The sequence below is a fragment of the Pempheris klunzingeri genome, chromosome 3, assembly GCF_042242105.1.
Source record: "Pempheris klunzingeri isolate RE-2024b chromosome 3, fPemKlu1.hap1, whole genome shotgun sequence".
Lineage (NCBI taxonomy): Eukaryota > Metazoa > Chordata > Actinopteri > Acropomatiformes > Pempheridae > Pempheris > Pempheris klunzingeri.
This window is the reverse complement of record NC_092014.1, coordinates 16,816,819-16,832,248: the sequence shown is the minus strand read 5'-3', so window position 1 is coordinate 16,832,248 and position 15,430 is coordinate 16,816,819. Positions and strand designations below refer to the sequence as shown.

Sequence of the window (15,430 nt, the reverse complement as noted above, 5' to 3'; positions counted from 1 at the left end):
GATTTGGTTGCAGAATCTTAAAGTTTTTGTATGTTTAACTTAGCTGTTACATCTAAACTGTAACAACTATCAGTGAATAACACATTATGATACAACACACCATGTTTGCCTTATAAACAGAATTTTGCTTTTTGCTGCTAGTCTTAATGTCCGACACGCATCCACGCAAGAGTTATTCACACCAGTCATAATTGTGCAGTATCATTGAGATATTCATGGTATAGATATATTTATTGTCTATATGAAGGAAAATGTTATGAACAGAGTGTTGAAATGTAAATCTGAATACAGAGGTGTAAAACAGCAGACACTTTGTCATACCAAAGCTGACTCAAGGACTCGATCCATTTAGAGCAGGGGTGTCCAAACTACAGCCCGCGGGCCAACTGCGGCCCGTGGTCCAATTTTCACTGGCCCGCAGGAAATTCTAAAAATGTATTGTAATACGGCCCACACATGGAACCTGCGCTGGACTGTGTTGTACTTCTTAGTCTCACCACTAGGTGGAGTAACTGTCTTGAACAAGGCAGCTTCTCTATAAAATGAGTAATGAAGAAGAAATTTGCTACAGGTGACCCAAAATGGCAGAATTAAGGAAACGTAAGAGAGCAAGTGAGTGTACAAAGTTTCAGACGCGGTGTGCGATGAGAGCACAGCTAATAACTAATGAAGATCACTATTACATTATGGAGGAGCTGCTTGATGTTAGCAGTCTAAAGAGCACCACGACGGGTGAGGATGTTTTTGAAGCTGTGCCAGATGCAGTTGGCATGATGGGACTTAATGGGACGAGCTGTGTGGAGGTAGGACGGGTGGGGCTCCAGCTGGGACAGGCCAGCGCAAAGGAATGGCCTCTACAGTGTCCGGCTAGGGGCAAGAAAGTGGAGGTAAGGCTGTTGATTCGAGCACCAGGGCTCTAGCAGACTATTTGAAGCTTCCCTCTCTGATGCTGATGGTTGGCATTTTTAGTGGATCTCACTGATCACCTTAACACACTGAACAAGAGCCTACAAGGCAAAGACCAGCTTGTATCACAACTAATAAATGAGAGCCCACTAATGTTTTTTTTTCTTGAATCATATTCAGTTATCAAGCAGAATTTACCTACATTTGATTGATTTTGCCAACTTTAATCCACTAGAGGTGAGGCGATATACATCACCTCTAGTGGATTAAAGTTAGCAATATAGCTCACTTCTAGTGAGTGGCCCAGCCTTTGTATGTTTTTCTGTATGTGGCCCTCTGTGAAAAAAGTTTGGACACCCCTGATTTAGAGGCTCCAGTTCCCAACATGCATCATTAGTGTTATCGGATCCACCTGTGCCTCTTCTGCCATAACAAGTGAAATGATCTGAGTTTTTACTTCTCATCTTTGGAGTGAAAACGATCGAAGTGCTACCAGTCTCACTTTTGACCAGAAGAGAGCAGCATTGGGCAGTTTTACTGGCATAAACTGCACCAGTCAGTCATGGTCGTCTTGAAACATGGACAACATGGACAGCTGACAGCTTCTTGAAGGATCACTTCACAGGTTTGGATCCAAACGGCTGTGACTCAACGCACTTTATTTCAGCCAGAAACGAGTCCAGCTGTATCGCTTATCGGGGCAACCACGTATTGTGAACCAGGGAGCTGCTGTTTCTCATTGAAGCAAACTGGAGGAGGCCACTCCACAGCAGGCTTCAACCATAACCTGGAACGTGCCACTGATCGATTGTACGTCAGTGCATTCGACCACAGGTGTGCACGTTCGTACTGAGCGCCAAAGTAAAAGTTGACTTTGTTTTTGAACAGCACTGCAATGTGATTATCCAGTGATCCGTCAGCCACAGAGAGCATTTATTTATCTCCCGATGTGTTTTAAAAGTAAAGGTTTAAATCAGATGTCCATCATTCCTCGGTGCTAAAGCCCCTCCCACCAGTCAATTAGTCAAAGCCGGCAAAACCGACAAAAGTTGAAGAAACAAATGCTGTTATCCATAATGAAAGCAGGATGTCTTTAGTGCAAAATATCAGAAAGGCTTGAGCCTCCGAGATAGACCGATTGTAGCAGCACTTTTTCGTTGCTGTGACTGAATACAAAAACACTTTTAAAACTCATTATTTTGCTTTGAGGAGCTCGGCACTGGGTAGATGCCGCGCTATGTCCAGTTGGGTTCCATGCGTAAAGGCGCGTCAGTGGAGCCCCTTTCCCACCCCTCCTCCAATCCCGGTGCGCTCACATCACATTTCTTTTCATCACGGTCGTGCGGGCTCGAGAATCTCAGCATCCAAGGTCCACATCATCGAGCCCAGCGGATCACGCGGCATTTCTGCATCTGCGCCGCCTGCGGTCACGCAGTGTCATCACGCACCGGGAGCGAGCTGCTCAAGAGCAAGTGCAGAGTAACTGAGACTACTGAAGTCCACTCCAGTGTTTTGGACCGCGGCAGACGGACAGCCTCAGGTTTCCTGTGAGGACCGAGACGCTGCTTTTTTTTCTGACGACTGAGAGAGAGAAGTGGACCAGCAGCAAACCCGGAGCATGAAGAAGACTCCTAATTCAGGTACAGATGTCCCATAAAAGTGTGCTTGAATAAACTCGATGTGGTGATAACATACCGTATCATTTGAACTTATTCCGTCATATATCACATGATCTTAACCCTGCATAAAATAATTCGTATGAATTATGCATTAGAATATGACCTACTTCCAGCGCAGGCTCAAATCTGATCTGTAAACTACTTTTGGTGTTTTTGTATGTCAAAGTAATGCCACACAAGCTGCATATGAATATATAGGACATCCTGTTTATGTAATCAATGTGTACTTTTTTGATGCTTAACAAATGTCACTCAGTATATTTTCAGTTTCAGTCAGAAGAAAGCACTGCTGAGTGTTCTCTTAAAACTTTATTTCTGTTGTCTTTTTTTTTTTTTTTTTATCTCTTTCCAACTTGCCAAACTCCTTCACTTAGTCTTTTCCCCCTCTGCTGTTTTGCTGCTGAGTGAACAGCACCCAGGGGGGCACCTCGGGGTCCCCTGGCTATTAAAGTCGACTGTGCATCATCATCTGTCCTTCTCAGCCTGACCTTCTGTATGGATGCACTGGCCCCCGCAGGCTGTGCTCTCTTCGTGGACTCATAGTGCTGAGCGCGTGTATGTGTGTGCTTGGCTTTTTAGAAACATTTTAGACATTTGCTTGCTCATGATGTCAGTGTACGTGTTTGTGTGGGTGCTCGCTGATCTGCGCTTCATGCGTTGCATGGCACAAAATAGTGTGTGCTTGACTGTGTGTGTGTATGTGTGTGTGTGTGTGTTTTTGTACAACATATCTCTGGCTTTGCTCAGGCCCCATCTGTGTGTTCCCCCTCTTTCAACATTTAGACACACAGGATGGGCTCTGGGGAAAAAAATTAAAGCGTTCCAGATTAAACAGACACAGAAATGTGGCACAAACTGATGCTGCAGAGGCTTGTGTTGAAAACAGGGCACATATTTAATAGAGAGTTTGAAGAAAAACTTGTCATGTTCATCCATCCCATAAAAATACCCACATCTGTTTTGAAGTCATTGGAGAGAGGTCCAAATCGAATCTTACAAAGCAAATACTGAGTTAGTTGCAAGTTTTGGGGGTCTTTGAATAATGAACAATAATATGGCATGACATTTGAACATCTTTTCAAGTCCCTATTTAGAATTCTCTGTGCTTGTGTGTCTGTGCTTTTACATTACACATGGTCCACATTTGATTTTCTGCAAGCTGTTAACCATGTGTTTAGCAACTATCACAAACTCCAGCATTCTGGAGCCTTAAGGAATCAGCGCTCGACCTTTTAGGGAATAGAAATGTGGGAAAGGGCATACTAAGAGGTGAGGTACTGGCTTGTTTAAGGAGCCTTATCAGTAACTGTCAGTTTCTATCTCTGGAGATCCTCACTGCTGCACCTGCACTGACACAGCACCACTAAACAAACACTCTCAAACTACTTGCGGTTGTCTTTAGCCAGTGGGAAACTGGCAGCTTAGTAGGTGGTCAGACTACTGAGGTTGCTGGCAATAGTCATCAACAATGGCCTCAACACCTTAATCAGTTTTCAGGTGTTGTTTCATAGCTTTTTCACACTTTTCACAAAGAAAAACAGTCCAGATTTAATGAATAATGCTGAGGTCTTTCTGCACTTAAGTGGAATAGCGACGGCAAACTAAGACCGGGACAGCCAGAAGCCATCCTCCTCATAGAGGCTCCAGCAGTTTCTCCATGCAGCGTCTTGACCTGAAGGTGTCAAATTGTCTGTCAGGCTGGAGCATTTCATGGCTGAACTGAGAGAGAACCCAATTAGCAGTACTAAAAAGATGCTTGTAATAGGGAGCCTCTTTAGTCTTTCCTCTTTTGGGCATCTGACAACTTATCCCAAGCAAAAGTTCTAGTTAAACTGGGCTGTCTCAGAGGGCTGTGATATGACCGCAGAAAGCAGATGTTTCAAGTTTTGCAGATGTGTAATTGAGAGCAGGTATCATCTACTGAAATGGTCAGTGCAGACCAAGAACCTTGGTGTAAAAACTCTAAATTATTTTTTCCATTAAATACTGTACAATACCTCCATTGCAATGTCCAAAACTACATGCAAATACAACTACAAAGCTCTGTTTTTAGAAAGACAGCATCTTTTTTTTAGGAAAAGTGCATTAGATCTATGTTTTCTCCACTCACTTGTGTTTGATTTTACTCTGGGGCCACTGTGCTGTCTCTTAGATCACCAACAAAAATATGTTGGCCCTCATTTCGGAAAGTCCACTGAGACCCAGATCTCGTTGTGCTTAATGAACTGTTTGTACCCATGTTGTTCCGTAGTTTCAGGTAATATGACCCTGAATGAACAGGGAGACCCAGCGGATTAAATGCACTTTTTTTTCCACCCCCTTTTTTCTTTCTATCTTCCTACGCATGAGAGATCCCACTCAGCTGTGTTGTATATTCTCATGGTCGGGGCATTTTTTGATAACGGGCTTGTCCTCAGCTTGAATGTACTCCTTTGTGGTGAACATTTGCCGCGGGCTGGTTATGTGGATTTCTCTGACTTTTCATCTTTGATAGAAGATTTGATAAAAGCTCAGGGAAACGTTCTTGATGTTGATTTTTTTCAATGAATGATGATGACTTTGGCTTGTAGACGTATTTTCCTATGAGTTTTAATTTTTATTTCATCAACAAACATCTGTCTTGGGTAAACATTCCCATCTCTGCCAATTGGACAAGGAAATGACTGATTATTACACTGACCCAACTTCTCAACACTGAGCAGCACATTTGAGGGGGTGATCAACAGGATTAGGATTAGCCTGCTGGATTAGATGCAGTGGGTGACTTGCAGACTTTGGCCCACGCACTACAATATTTGATGTAGCTAAATTCTGTCAGGGCACGTCAGACATTGGCTGTACTTCTAACTGTGATCCTCTCTGGATCAGAAACAAACGTCAATATTTCAATTAGGACTAAACTCTTCAGTATCATAATTTATTGGCTTTCAGTGAAATTGTATCATGGTGGGATGATCATATCATTGGCATCGCTTTACAAAATTCTGTTTGTTATCCAAATGAATCATTCTAAGAAAATTATGACAACCTAAAGCCGCTGTAATCAACCTACAGAGAGCTATCACCTGAATCTGCAGCTCCTGTCACTTTTACAGAGCTTTATAGTGAGTTTCAGCTCATTGTTTAGCCACGCTCTGCAGTACACAACTTCTCCCTTTAGGCGCACCCTCACTGCTCCAATAGTGTTGTTTTTGGCAGCAGCAGGCAGCTGTTTTCAGAGAAAAAACACTGAAAATCCACTGCACATGGCCTGTTCAGCACCAAACGGCATAGAGACAAAGTTTGCAACACATTGGTGAAGTTAGTGCAACATTAACATCTTAAGGGACAGATATTTGCCTTAGGAGTTGGTAGAGACCAAAAACAGAGCCAAAAAAGAGTAAATACTAGATTAACACTCATCAGAAACACGAGTCCAAATGAATGAGATTGTTGCTTTCTAAGTGCTGGATGTGTGAGTAAGCGACTGTTTTCTGACATGTTCACCAATTTAAGCTAAAAGTAGATGATAGTTCACAAATGGTTTCCTCTGCCAAAAACAGTTGTTATTTTTCTTTTTTTACAAATCAAGTTGAAGATTTGTTTATTTGTTAACTACATTTTATCAGATTTCGTACAAAACAGTGGAACAGTTCATTGGATTAAACTTCAGAATATTTTAAATGTGATATTGCATACATTTACGATTACATGACAGCATCTATATAAGATAAAAGTTCTTATTAATACCATTCTTTTGCAACTACAACCCCATAATACTATTTATTTTAATATGCAATCAAACAATATTCAAGGGGGAGTGTCCCACATCATCAGAGTGTTTTAACCTAAGCAGAGCTGTACAACATTTTCAGTTTTCATTAGCAGTGGATGTAAAAGTAAAAGTAAATTACAAGCATTTCTTAAGTAGTATGATTTAAAGAAAGTAGTGAACATTGTTCACCACAAGTTCAACAGTCCAACAGTCCACAACCCATAGGGATTAGAGTTATAATGGCTTTGACTGAAACTCTGAATTGATTATTATTGTTGATTAAATTGTTGTCAGTCACTTTCTGTATATTGTGATTAAGTGCTTTATCATTTAACTCATGCAGGCCACAAGAGTAGAAATACTAATCTACCTCCACTGCTTAAATTCCATCACTATAAAACTAACTACAGTTCTGTTGGGTCTAACTGGTTTCTTAAACATGCCATGATACTTTAAACTGTAGCATCCCTCATGTCATCCAACCTCCCACTAAACCACACCAGTAGGTCTCATAGAGAATCAGCACATGAGGGGAGTCAATACAGCTCTTTATTTCACTTCAACAATGGCTCCTCAGTGACAGCTGTGCTAGATTCCCCTCAGCCTGAGTCATATATTGGCCTGCACTGCCGCCACATTCACTACAACTCCCTGTGATAATAAAGCTGTCTTTATCACTTTGCAATTCAATGGTGAGCGTCTATTTAATTCAGTACCTAAGAGTCAAGCTGCCAAGCTCACCGGTTCATATAATCCTTATCACATTAAAAAACCCCTGCCTCCATGAGCATTAGACTACCTTTATCAGTCTTTTTTTGTAAGTGCCAAGTATAAAGGCTCACCATCTTAGCCCCCAAGGCTGGCCTTAGATACCGATTATTCAACAAAAGTTCCTCTCATTGAAAGGACTGAACTTTTTTCCCGGTAGATAAACTTTCCCTCAGGTATTAGCCTAATCCTTTCCCTCCCACCACAAGAAGTGACAAATGGTTTTTGCTCTGTCTCACGTGGTTTTATCTCTCCGTTTATGTCTCTTCACAGCTGTAATTCCTATCTGATTAAACTTCCTACGTGATGAACTGAAATGCTGACCCATGCTTCAACAATGGTTGCGTACATGGAGGAGACCTCTCTCCCTGGTGAACAGTCCCTTACACCCTCGCACATGATGACACTCATCTGCCACTGTGTAGGACTTTGACTATAAATAGAGATGGTAGATGACGTTACGGCTCAACAAAGCCCCCCCTCCCGTGAATAACATAAGGATGAAAACAGGCCATGTCACTGCTGCTTATCATGATGAGCAGCCAGCCAGTCGTGACTGATTTTGCCGCATGCTCATCAAAGAAACACCTGGTGTTACAAGCAGTAAAGCATGGGCTGATCATAGTGAAAGCATCACTATTTGCTTTGCATTTGTGTTTCTGTGCTTATATGATGTAGAACAACATATTTTATACGGTATAAGTGCACAAACTTATAAAGCAAAAGAAATGTGACATTATTAAGCTATTACAGTTTTTATTACACAAATTTTAAAGAAACAATAGTTACTTTAATAGTTCATTAATCTACTGCCTATTTTCTTGATTGATGCATTTGGCCAATAAAACATCAGTAACAGAAAACAGAACAGAAAAGGACGTTTCATAACCAGCAAATGTTTGGCGTTTTTGCTTGAAATATGATTCACTGATTATCAAAATCGTTGCTGCTCATGTTTGTTCTGTCTGTCTGTCGACTCATCATCGAGTGTCATCCTAAACTTGCTTAACCTTCCTCTTGTGTTAGTTTCCTGTTACCATCTCTTATGTTAATGGGTCGGTTTTGACCCGTGTCTTAAATCAGCTGTAAAATACACTAAAAACAATTATTTATCATCCAATTTGTTTCTCATCTCTTGGTTACCTTGTTAGGCTTCCTTATCCATGAAAATATTGGTTTTAATATTTTTGGTGTGGGCCCCTGGGCCTTTTCTTGTCAGTATACCCCTCGATTTCAATTAAAAAAAAATGTAAAATTAGTTTTTTTTTATTTTTTCATTTTAATATTATTGACTATAGTAACATCTATGGTGTTACGGGTCAATTTCGACCCATATATATATTTACTTCAAGAAAAAGGCAAAAAAGTAATTTTTTTTCAGCAATAGAACTTTAGTACAAAGACAAAATGAAAAGCAGAACAAATATATAACATAAATATAAAAAATATAGATTTGCAAGGTCAAACAAACAGCCCTGCAGTCCAGTAGTCATATCGAGGACCACACGTTTTCCTTGGTTTTTCTCAGGGATGCCACTCACAGTCTTGCCTGTGTAAATCTGTATATTCCAGGCATAGCTGGTTTTTTGCATCACAGGCTGCCCAGATTTTTATGCCATACTTCCCTGGCTTACTGGGTATGTATTGCCGGAAGGGGCATTTTCCTTGGAAAGGGACAAGACGTTCATCCACCGTCACCTCATCAATGTCGTTACACATGCCGCCATAGACTTTTTTTCCTTCAATGTTTGTCATAGTAATGATGACTCTTTTTAGTGACAATGGCATAAATAGCTCAAAACATGTCTTGATGTCACTGACTCTGGTCACAGCAAACCTTGTGATTCCAGGGGTCACTTTGATGACATTTGCAGCAGCTGCCCTGCCATGTACATCAGGAGGTACTGAGCTCCAACAGATCTTATCATTTTTGGACTTGAATCTTTCAGCTGGAGCAGCTTCAGCACTGGTGACCTCCTCATCAGACTCATCAGATGTGTCTGTGTCTTCTGGATGATACTCCACATTGTCTTCCTCCTCAGAAACCTGCTCATCAGAATCACTATGCTGCTGTGTCCTCTCCCTCATTTTCACCAAAAATATTATCCAGAACTTGGCTCACTGAAAATCTTCTTCTCACCAACTCTGCAAGTCACTAACTCTATACTGAATTGACCTCACATATTTGGACACCAACTCTATACTGAATTGACCTCACATATCTGGACACTAACTCTATACTGAATTGACCTCACATATCTGGACATGCTCGTTTTTGTTTGTTTTGTTTTTGTGCAGGTATACTGGAAAACAAGGCAAAATGAGAATCCCCTAAAGCTCACATGATTGGGAGAGGAGCTGGCTGTCAGTGTGTTGGCTAACAGTGAACTTATGATTTCAGTTTTGGCTCTAATTATTGCTTTATAATCTTATTTTTATAACTGGGTCGAAACCGACCCTAACAACACAAAGGTCATAATTTTAACTAGAGCATTTTATAATTTAGTGAAAACAATTTTTTTTGTTTTATTTTGTTGAAATAGAGGTTCCTGACAAAGTCATAAAGCCTTGATGCAATTAACAAATGTATGTGATTTTTTTTATCCATTTAAAACCTAAAACGGGTCGGTACCGACCCTAACACAAGAGGAAGGTTAACTGTAGAATGACGAACAAACTTCATCAAGAAAATGTCGGGCATAATAAAACAATATGGCTGGTATTGGCTTATCATGGCTGTAACATGTGTGGAAGCCTCATCAAAGATTCTGTATTAATGTCAAGAAACATATATTGACAGATGTAGGCAAAGAGTTTTCTATATACATGTTTTTTAATTTTTTTATTTCAGTAATTGAAACAGGAAATCTGAAAACTCAAATGCCGATAAATAATACATGACCATTCCGTAATGGCTCTGCATAGATACAGTATGTTTTTCACACTCAGTCGTTTTGCATGTATCCGGGACGTGCTCCGTCGCCAAACTCCACATGAACAGAGATCGCTGCGGAGCTCATGTGTCAGGAGCGCGCTCTGTGTGTGTCTGTGTGTGCACGTGTCTGTGTACATGTATGTGTGTGGAGTATGTGTAGACTGTCTGGGTCCGAGTTGTGGATTTAGACATCAGGAGCTTGGCATGCTGATTACAGAGGTCTGAAGCCACAGGGAACCACAGGAACTCTCTTCTCCTTCTCCCTTCTATTTCTCTCTCCAGGATCATCCCTCCATCAGTTCAGGCTAATTGGCAGAGATGGAGGTGAAAGCAGCAGGCCTCAGGCTGATGTGCCTGTGTTCTGTGCCCTATGATAATCAGCCAAAATCGCATAGCTTTGCTCCTCTCATCCATGCTCTGCCTAAGCTTACCTTTACTCCATTACCTAATGCACAGTTAAGCAGTGTGGATTGTAACAGTGCGAAGCACAATAAGGTATATTACACACAGCACCAAACACTAAGCACTGCTGACAGACTGTTATTCTTCCAGCTTAACTAATTTTATATGGATTTGTGAAGCCAACATTTCAGAGTGTTTTTATTCTTGCCACTCAGAACCACAAAAGAGGTCCTTACAAGAAGCCTGCAGAATGGTTGAAAGGTGCTGAGACTTCCACAGGAACCTCTACTCCATGTGCAGTGTGCAGCGTCCACATACTTATCAATTGATACAACAGAACCCTTCTTTCCTGCAAGGGATCTGGAACTTTGAGGATATCCCGTTTTATGTAGCCCGCTGCCAGCTCCCTCACATCTAATGATTACCTTATGGCGAGAAGGAAACAGCCAGCAGTGTTACCACAGCCATGCTGGGACAGACAGACTGCACTACTAGCACTTTTACAGCCCCTGACAGTCCAAATGACCTGAGAGTGGGATTTAAATTGTCAAAGAACTGGAAGAGAGGGGCCTACATGAGTTATACTGTATGTGTTATAAAGGGAAGGGGGGTTATGTGAGTTGGATTTAACTGGAAGGACGGTGTGAGTGTGCTTCTCCACATATGTGTGTGTGTGTGTGTGTGTGTGTGTGTGCGCACTGTGTGTGTCATGAGTAACAGGGTCATGTATAGGTTAGTGTCATGATTGTGTCCAGGTTCCAGCAGAGGCTTGGTTGAGCACATCTCAGTGCTGACTAAGTTGTGCCACTGACTCAACACCAGTAATGACTTTGGCCATGAGTTTTGTGCTTCAACTACCGACTTTATGAGCTGTGAAACATCTTCACTGGTTGAGAATTTGTGATAGACTATTAGTAATTATAGAGGTCAGTGGTCCTGTGTGGATTTCTCATTTTTCAGTGGATTATTCATAGCACTGGGGGACATTTACGTCCTGCCTCGTTTCACATTTTGTTGTATTTTTAGCCATGCTAGCTGCATGGCTGTAGGGATGTCATTGTCGGTCAGTCAACCTGTGTTTTGTGTTGGATCCAGGAAAATACTCTCGTAGTATCTTGTTGTAATCGTAATGCTGAGTTCAGACTCTGTGATATGAGCCCGATAGTAGCCCGACCTGACAGGCGCACTGGTGTTGGATATACTGGACAACAAGGACATCCCCTCTGGAAGAACAGTATGTCAGATTTTTTTTTTGCCCTCCACAACAAACCTGATGACATGTTCCATAAACTGACCAATAGGAGCAGAGAACACTCTGTTGTGCACAACTGTAAACATGGCGAAGCAAAGAGGAATGATGTCGTTGTTGGTTCTGCTGCATGGAATTGTGAGACAGAAGAAAAGTCAAGGTCATTTTTCTCTTGTTTTAAACTTTTCTTAACTCAAGACAGATGCAGGTTCATCATACAGGTTGATATTGTTGTTTTCCGGAAGTTGGGACACCACCTAACGCCACGTTCCTGATGACATCACACACATTGTGAAAGAGGGCAAGCTCTGACTGTTTAATTACTAACACCAACGTCAACATGATTAAGAATGACTGTAGCTTTTGAGTCACAGTGGGTAATTAGTCATTGTTACTTAATGATTACTTATAATTAAATCAACATTTTGTAAAATTTTCCAGTAGTTGTGGAGAACCCTGGACTGCACACTCATGAGAACATGGGAATCACCAAAGGGGGTTTCCCATCAAAGATTTATAAATTGCACATAAATTATATGTTTACAATTCTCAGACGATCACTCATACCTTTCATTGAATCCAGACACTGCTTTGTTCACTTAGCCGAGCAGGTCAGCAGTTCTGAATCTGCAGGGAAATATCACAGTAGCGGATAGGAAGCAGAGAAAGTGACGAGGCTTTCATTTTTACCTGAGACAGTTTTTTTTTTTTTTTTTGGTGCAATGTAGAAAAGAAAAACACACTGAGTCATTGAGTTTATACGAAAGAACAACAGCAGACCAGCTCTCTTGTCCTTTTCTCTCCCCTACACTTGGTCACATTCATGTGAGAATCGTTTGTGGGGACATGTGGCTGCCATCAAGCCAGGCGGGGAAGTCTTATTGGAAAACAGAGATACAATCAGATCTTCTTATTCCCAGATTGCTGTAATGTTGTGTACTTTCTGTCGCACCGTGTCTGAATAACTCCTAACTTATTCTGGATGGTACACTGTGTTTAAGAGGATTGTTTGTCAAAAATGAATCCCACATTCAAAGTGTAACCTCTCATCTGTTTTTTGTAGAGAAAAACACTGAGAACCGTCACAATCACTGCGGCTCTTACAGATCACTCAGATGATGGTTCTCTGTGTTATTTACAAAGTGGGTTGAACCACGATTTGGTATTTCCCTAATTCAGTAGAATAGCATTTACAAAATAAAAAGTGAAATCATTCTGGAACGAGCAGTGAGAGCTCTGTGTGTTTTCAAAAAAAAAAAAGCACTTCCTCATGGTTTGCTTGAGATCATGGCGTCCAGTTTTAAATTTGGCTTGCGTCGATGAGTGATGTGAAGTGTTGTGTCGTCCCCGTACATGCCCCAGGTTGGATGTGTAGGCTGGAGCAGCAGCGGCAGGGGACACAAATGAGGAGGACAGCTCTCTCCTTCTCTCCTTCTCTCTCTCTCTGTCTCTCTGTCTGTCTGTCTCTCCCTCTCTCTCTCTCTCATATGTGTGGGTACGATGGAGACGAGGCACGGGGAAGATGAGTGCCGCGTAGCGCTCTGGTGAGGTCATCAGACTGTGGCTAGCAGCACCACATCACACTGTTTTCTCTTTTTCGTTCTCCACCATTCCCTGTGCACAGACGGGACTCTTTAACCTCTGCTGTTGTGTTTGGAGAAAGGAGGAGTTTTTTTGGGAACTTAAGGGAATAAAGAGTGTGCAGTGTGTGTAGTTAAGCATGTCTGTGTGTGTGTGTGTGTGTGTGTGTTACATAGGGGTATTGAATTTGCTCAGTGACTTACTGTGTTTTTTTCTTTGTTTTGATAGGTGCGTGTCAGCACGCTTGATTTATATTTGCGTCTTAATGAGTTATCGCCTTACAACAGAGCCCGGGCTGCTTGTGTTTTCACCTACTGTACATGTTTCCGATGCAGGTGCAGACAAGGAATAGTTGTTACAAGAGAAGGAAGCGCAAAGCAAGTTGAAGAAATGCTTATCCTTTGTTTTTCAGCAGCAGCAAATCTACAGCAATGCTGCCATCGTCACTTTCTGATGTTATTAATTTGACGCTGAGCTATAAATCAATACACCCCTTTAGAGTTTAGTCTGTGTGTGTAAATCCCTCTCGCGTGTGTTTTTCATCCCTGAAGACACACTCTTCCTCATCTCCTTCCTCATCTTCTCTCCTTTCTTCTTCCCCTCCATTTACCTCTTTCACTACTTTCCCCGCTCGCTCCTCCTCTTCTCCTTTTATCTTTTATCTTCTTCCCACTGTTCTTTCTCCTTCATTGTGCATCGCTGCCCTACAGGCATCCCTTTAGTGTTGGCTGGCATGCTGGTGAGTTTTTTGCTCGGCTGTTATATAACTAAATTTAGCATGTTTGAGTCATGCGTTGGCCATAGGTCGTGCTCTGAAGTGACGGCTTACATTAATGTGCACCCAAAGGCTCACCATCCACCCTTGGTCAATGTGTGATACACAGTCTTTTGTGTGTGTGTGCGTGCGTGTGTTTTGTTTCACATGAGTGAACAAGCACACGTGCCCGTCTGTGCCTCATGACCATCTGCCTCACCGGGTGCAAATATAGGCTGCATGTTTGGTACATGCGTATGTAAGTCAAAGAAGAGGAGAGACTGAATGTGTGAATGTGTATGTGTGTTGTCTTTGTGTGTTTACAGGGTGTACAGTCATGCGAGAGGAATCTGCCCAGATAACCCCTCGAATGTGTGTGTGTGTGTGTGTGTGTGTGTGTGTGTGTATGTGTGTGTGTGTGTGTGTGTGTGTGTGTGTGTGTATGTGTGATGACAGGTATGAGTGAGGGAGGCCCTCTCAGCCTGTTCTCTGTGCATCAGGTTTGCCGGAATGATGCCCTTTACAAGCCCAAACAACTTCATTTAAAACCAGCAGTGAACCAAGAGAAACGAGGAAAATATTCGTGAAAAGTACTTTAAATTCACGCACCTATTTAAAGAAAAAACACAGGTATTTTGGGGAAAACAGATACAAAATGAATCCATCTTACAAATTGTCAGCAAAAAGCATTATTTGAAAAAATCCCGTACAGACATGCAAAGCTAAATTGTTAGCATTCCTAAGCGATATGAGGTCAACTCTCTGGTTGCAAAACCTAATTAGCTCCACAAATGAAAGTTAATTAGGTTAAGTTTTGATGTATACTTATTATGTGTAAATGAAAGACTACAATATTTAAATAAATAAATCTTAAAGGTCAGTGTCACTTTAGATAATGCTTCAGAGCACTGGAGCGAATAATCTAGTAGGGACAGATGGAAGATTTTTTTTTTCCCTCCAAAGAGGGTTATGTGATATTATTAGGGAAATAAATAAACAGTAAAATGAATGAATTGAATCATAAAATGTCAGAAGCACATTAATCTTTTAAAAGTGAATTATGCGCGTTCTTCTTGTATGTTGCAGGTAAATAAACATGAGTAATTCATCATATGTATGTGTATGCTAAGCTTGGGTGTGTGTGTGTGTGTGTGTGTGTGTGTGTCTGTGTGTGAGAACAGAACTTAATTTCAGCCCGGGCCACTGCTCTTTGTCCTGAGGTCAGAGGAGAGGAGTGTGTGTGTGTGTGTGTGTGTGTGTGTGTGTGTGTGTGTGGCAATGCTGGGGCAGCTTTGCCATTTGGTCCCATCCAAAAACAACAGAGAGAGGGAGAAAAGAAACATTTACTAAAATCTTTAAATAATTATGCAACAGTAGCAGTGCTCCATATGTGCACAAACAC

General features: G+C 41.5%; 2 protein-coding genes across 2 annotated transcripts in view; both read left to right on the top strand.

Moving 5' to 3' along the window:
* Positions 1-13,795, top strand: part of LOC139222959 (V-set domain-containing T-cell activation inhibitor 1) — a 34,959-nt gene extending 21,164 nt beyond the window's left edge. Inside the window, exon 9 of the mRNA XM_070854877.1 lies at positions 13,776-13,795. The gene's annotated coding sequence lies outside the window, so the exon portion shown is untranslated. The remainder of the gene's footprint in view (positions 1-13,775) is intronic.
* septin9b (septin 9b) overlaps positions 2,496-15,430 on the top strand; it is a 74,020-nt gene continuing 61,085 nt past the window's right edge. The window contains exon 1 of the mRNA XM_070854843.1: positions 2,496-2,546. Within this exon, the coding sequence (XP_070710944.1) occupies positions 2,525-2,546 (22 nt within the window). The 5' untranslated portion in view covers positions 2,496-2,524. The remainder of the gene's footprint in view (positions 2,547-15,430) is intronic.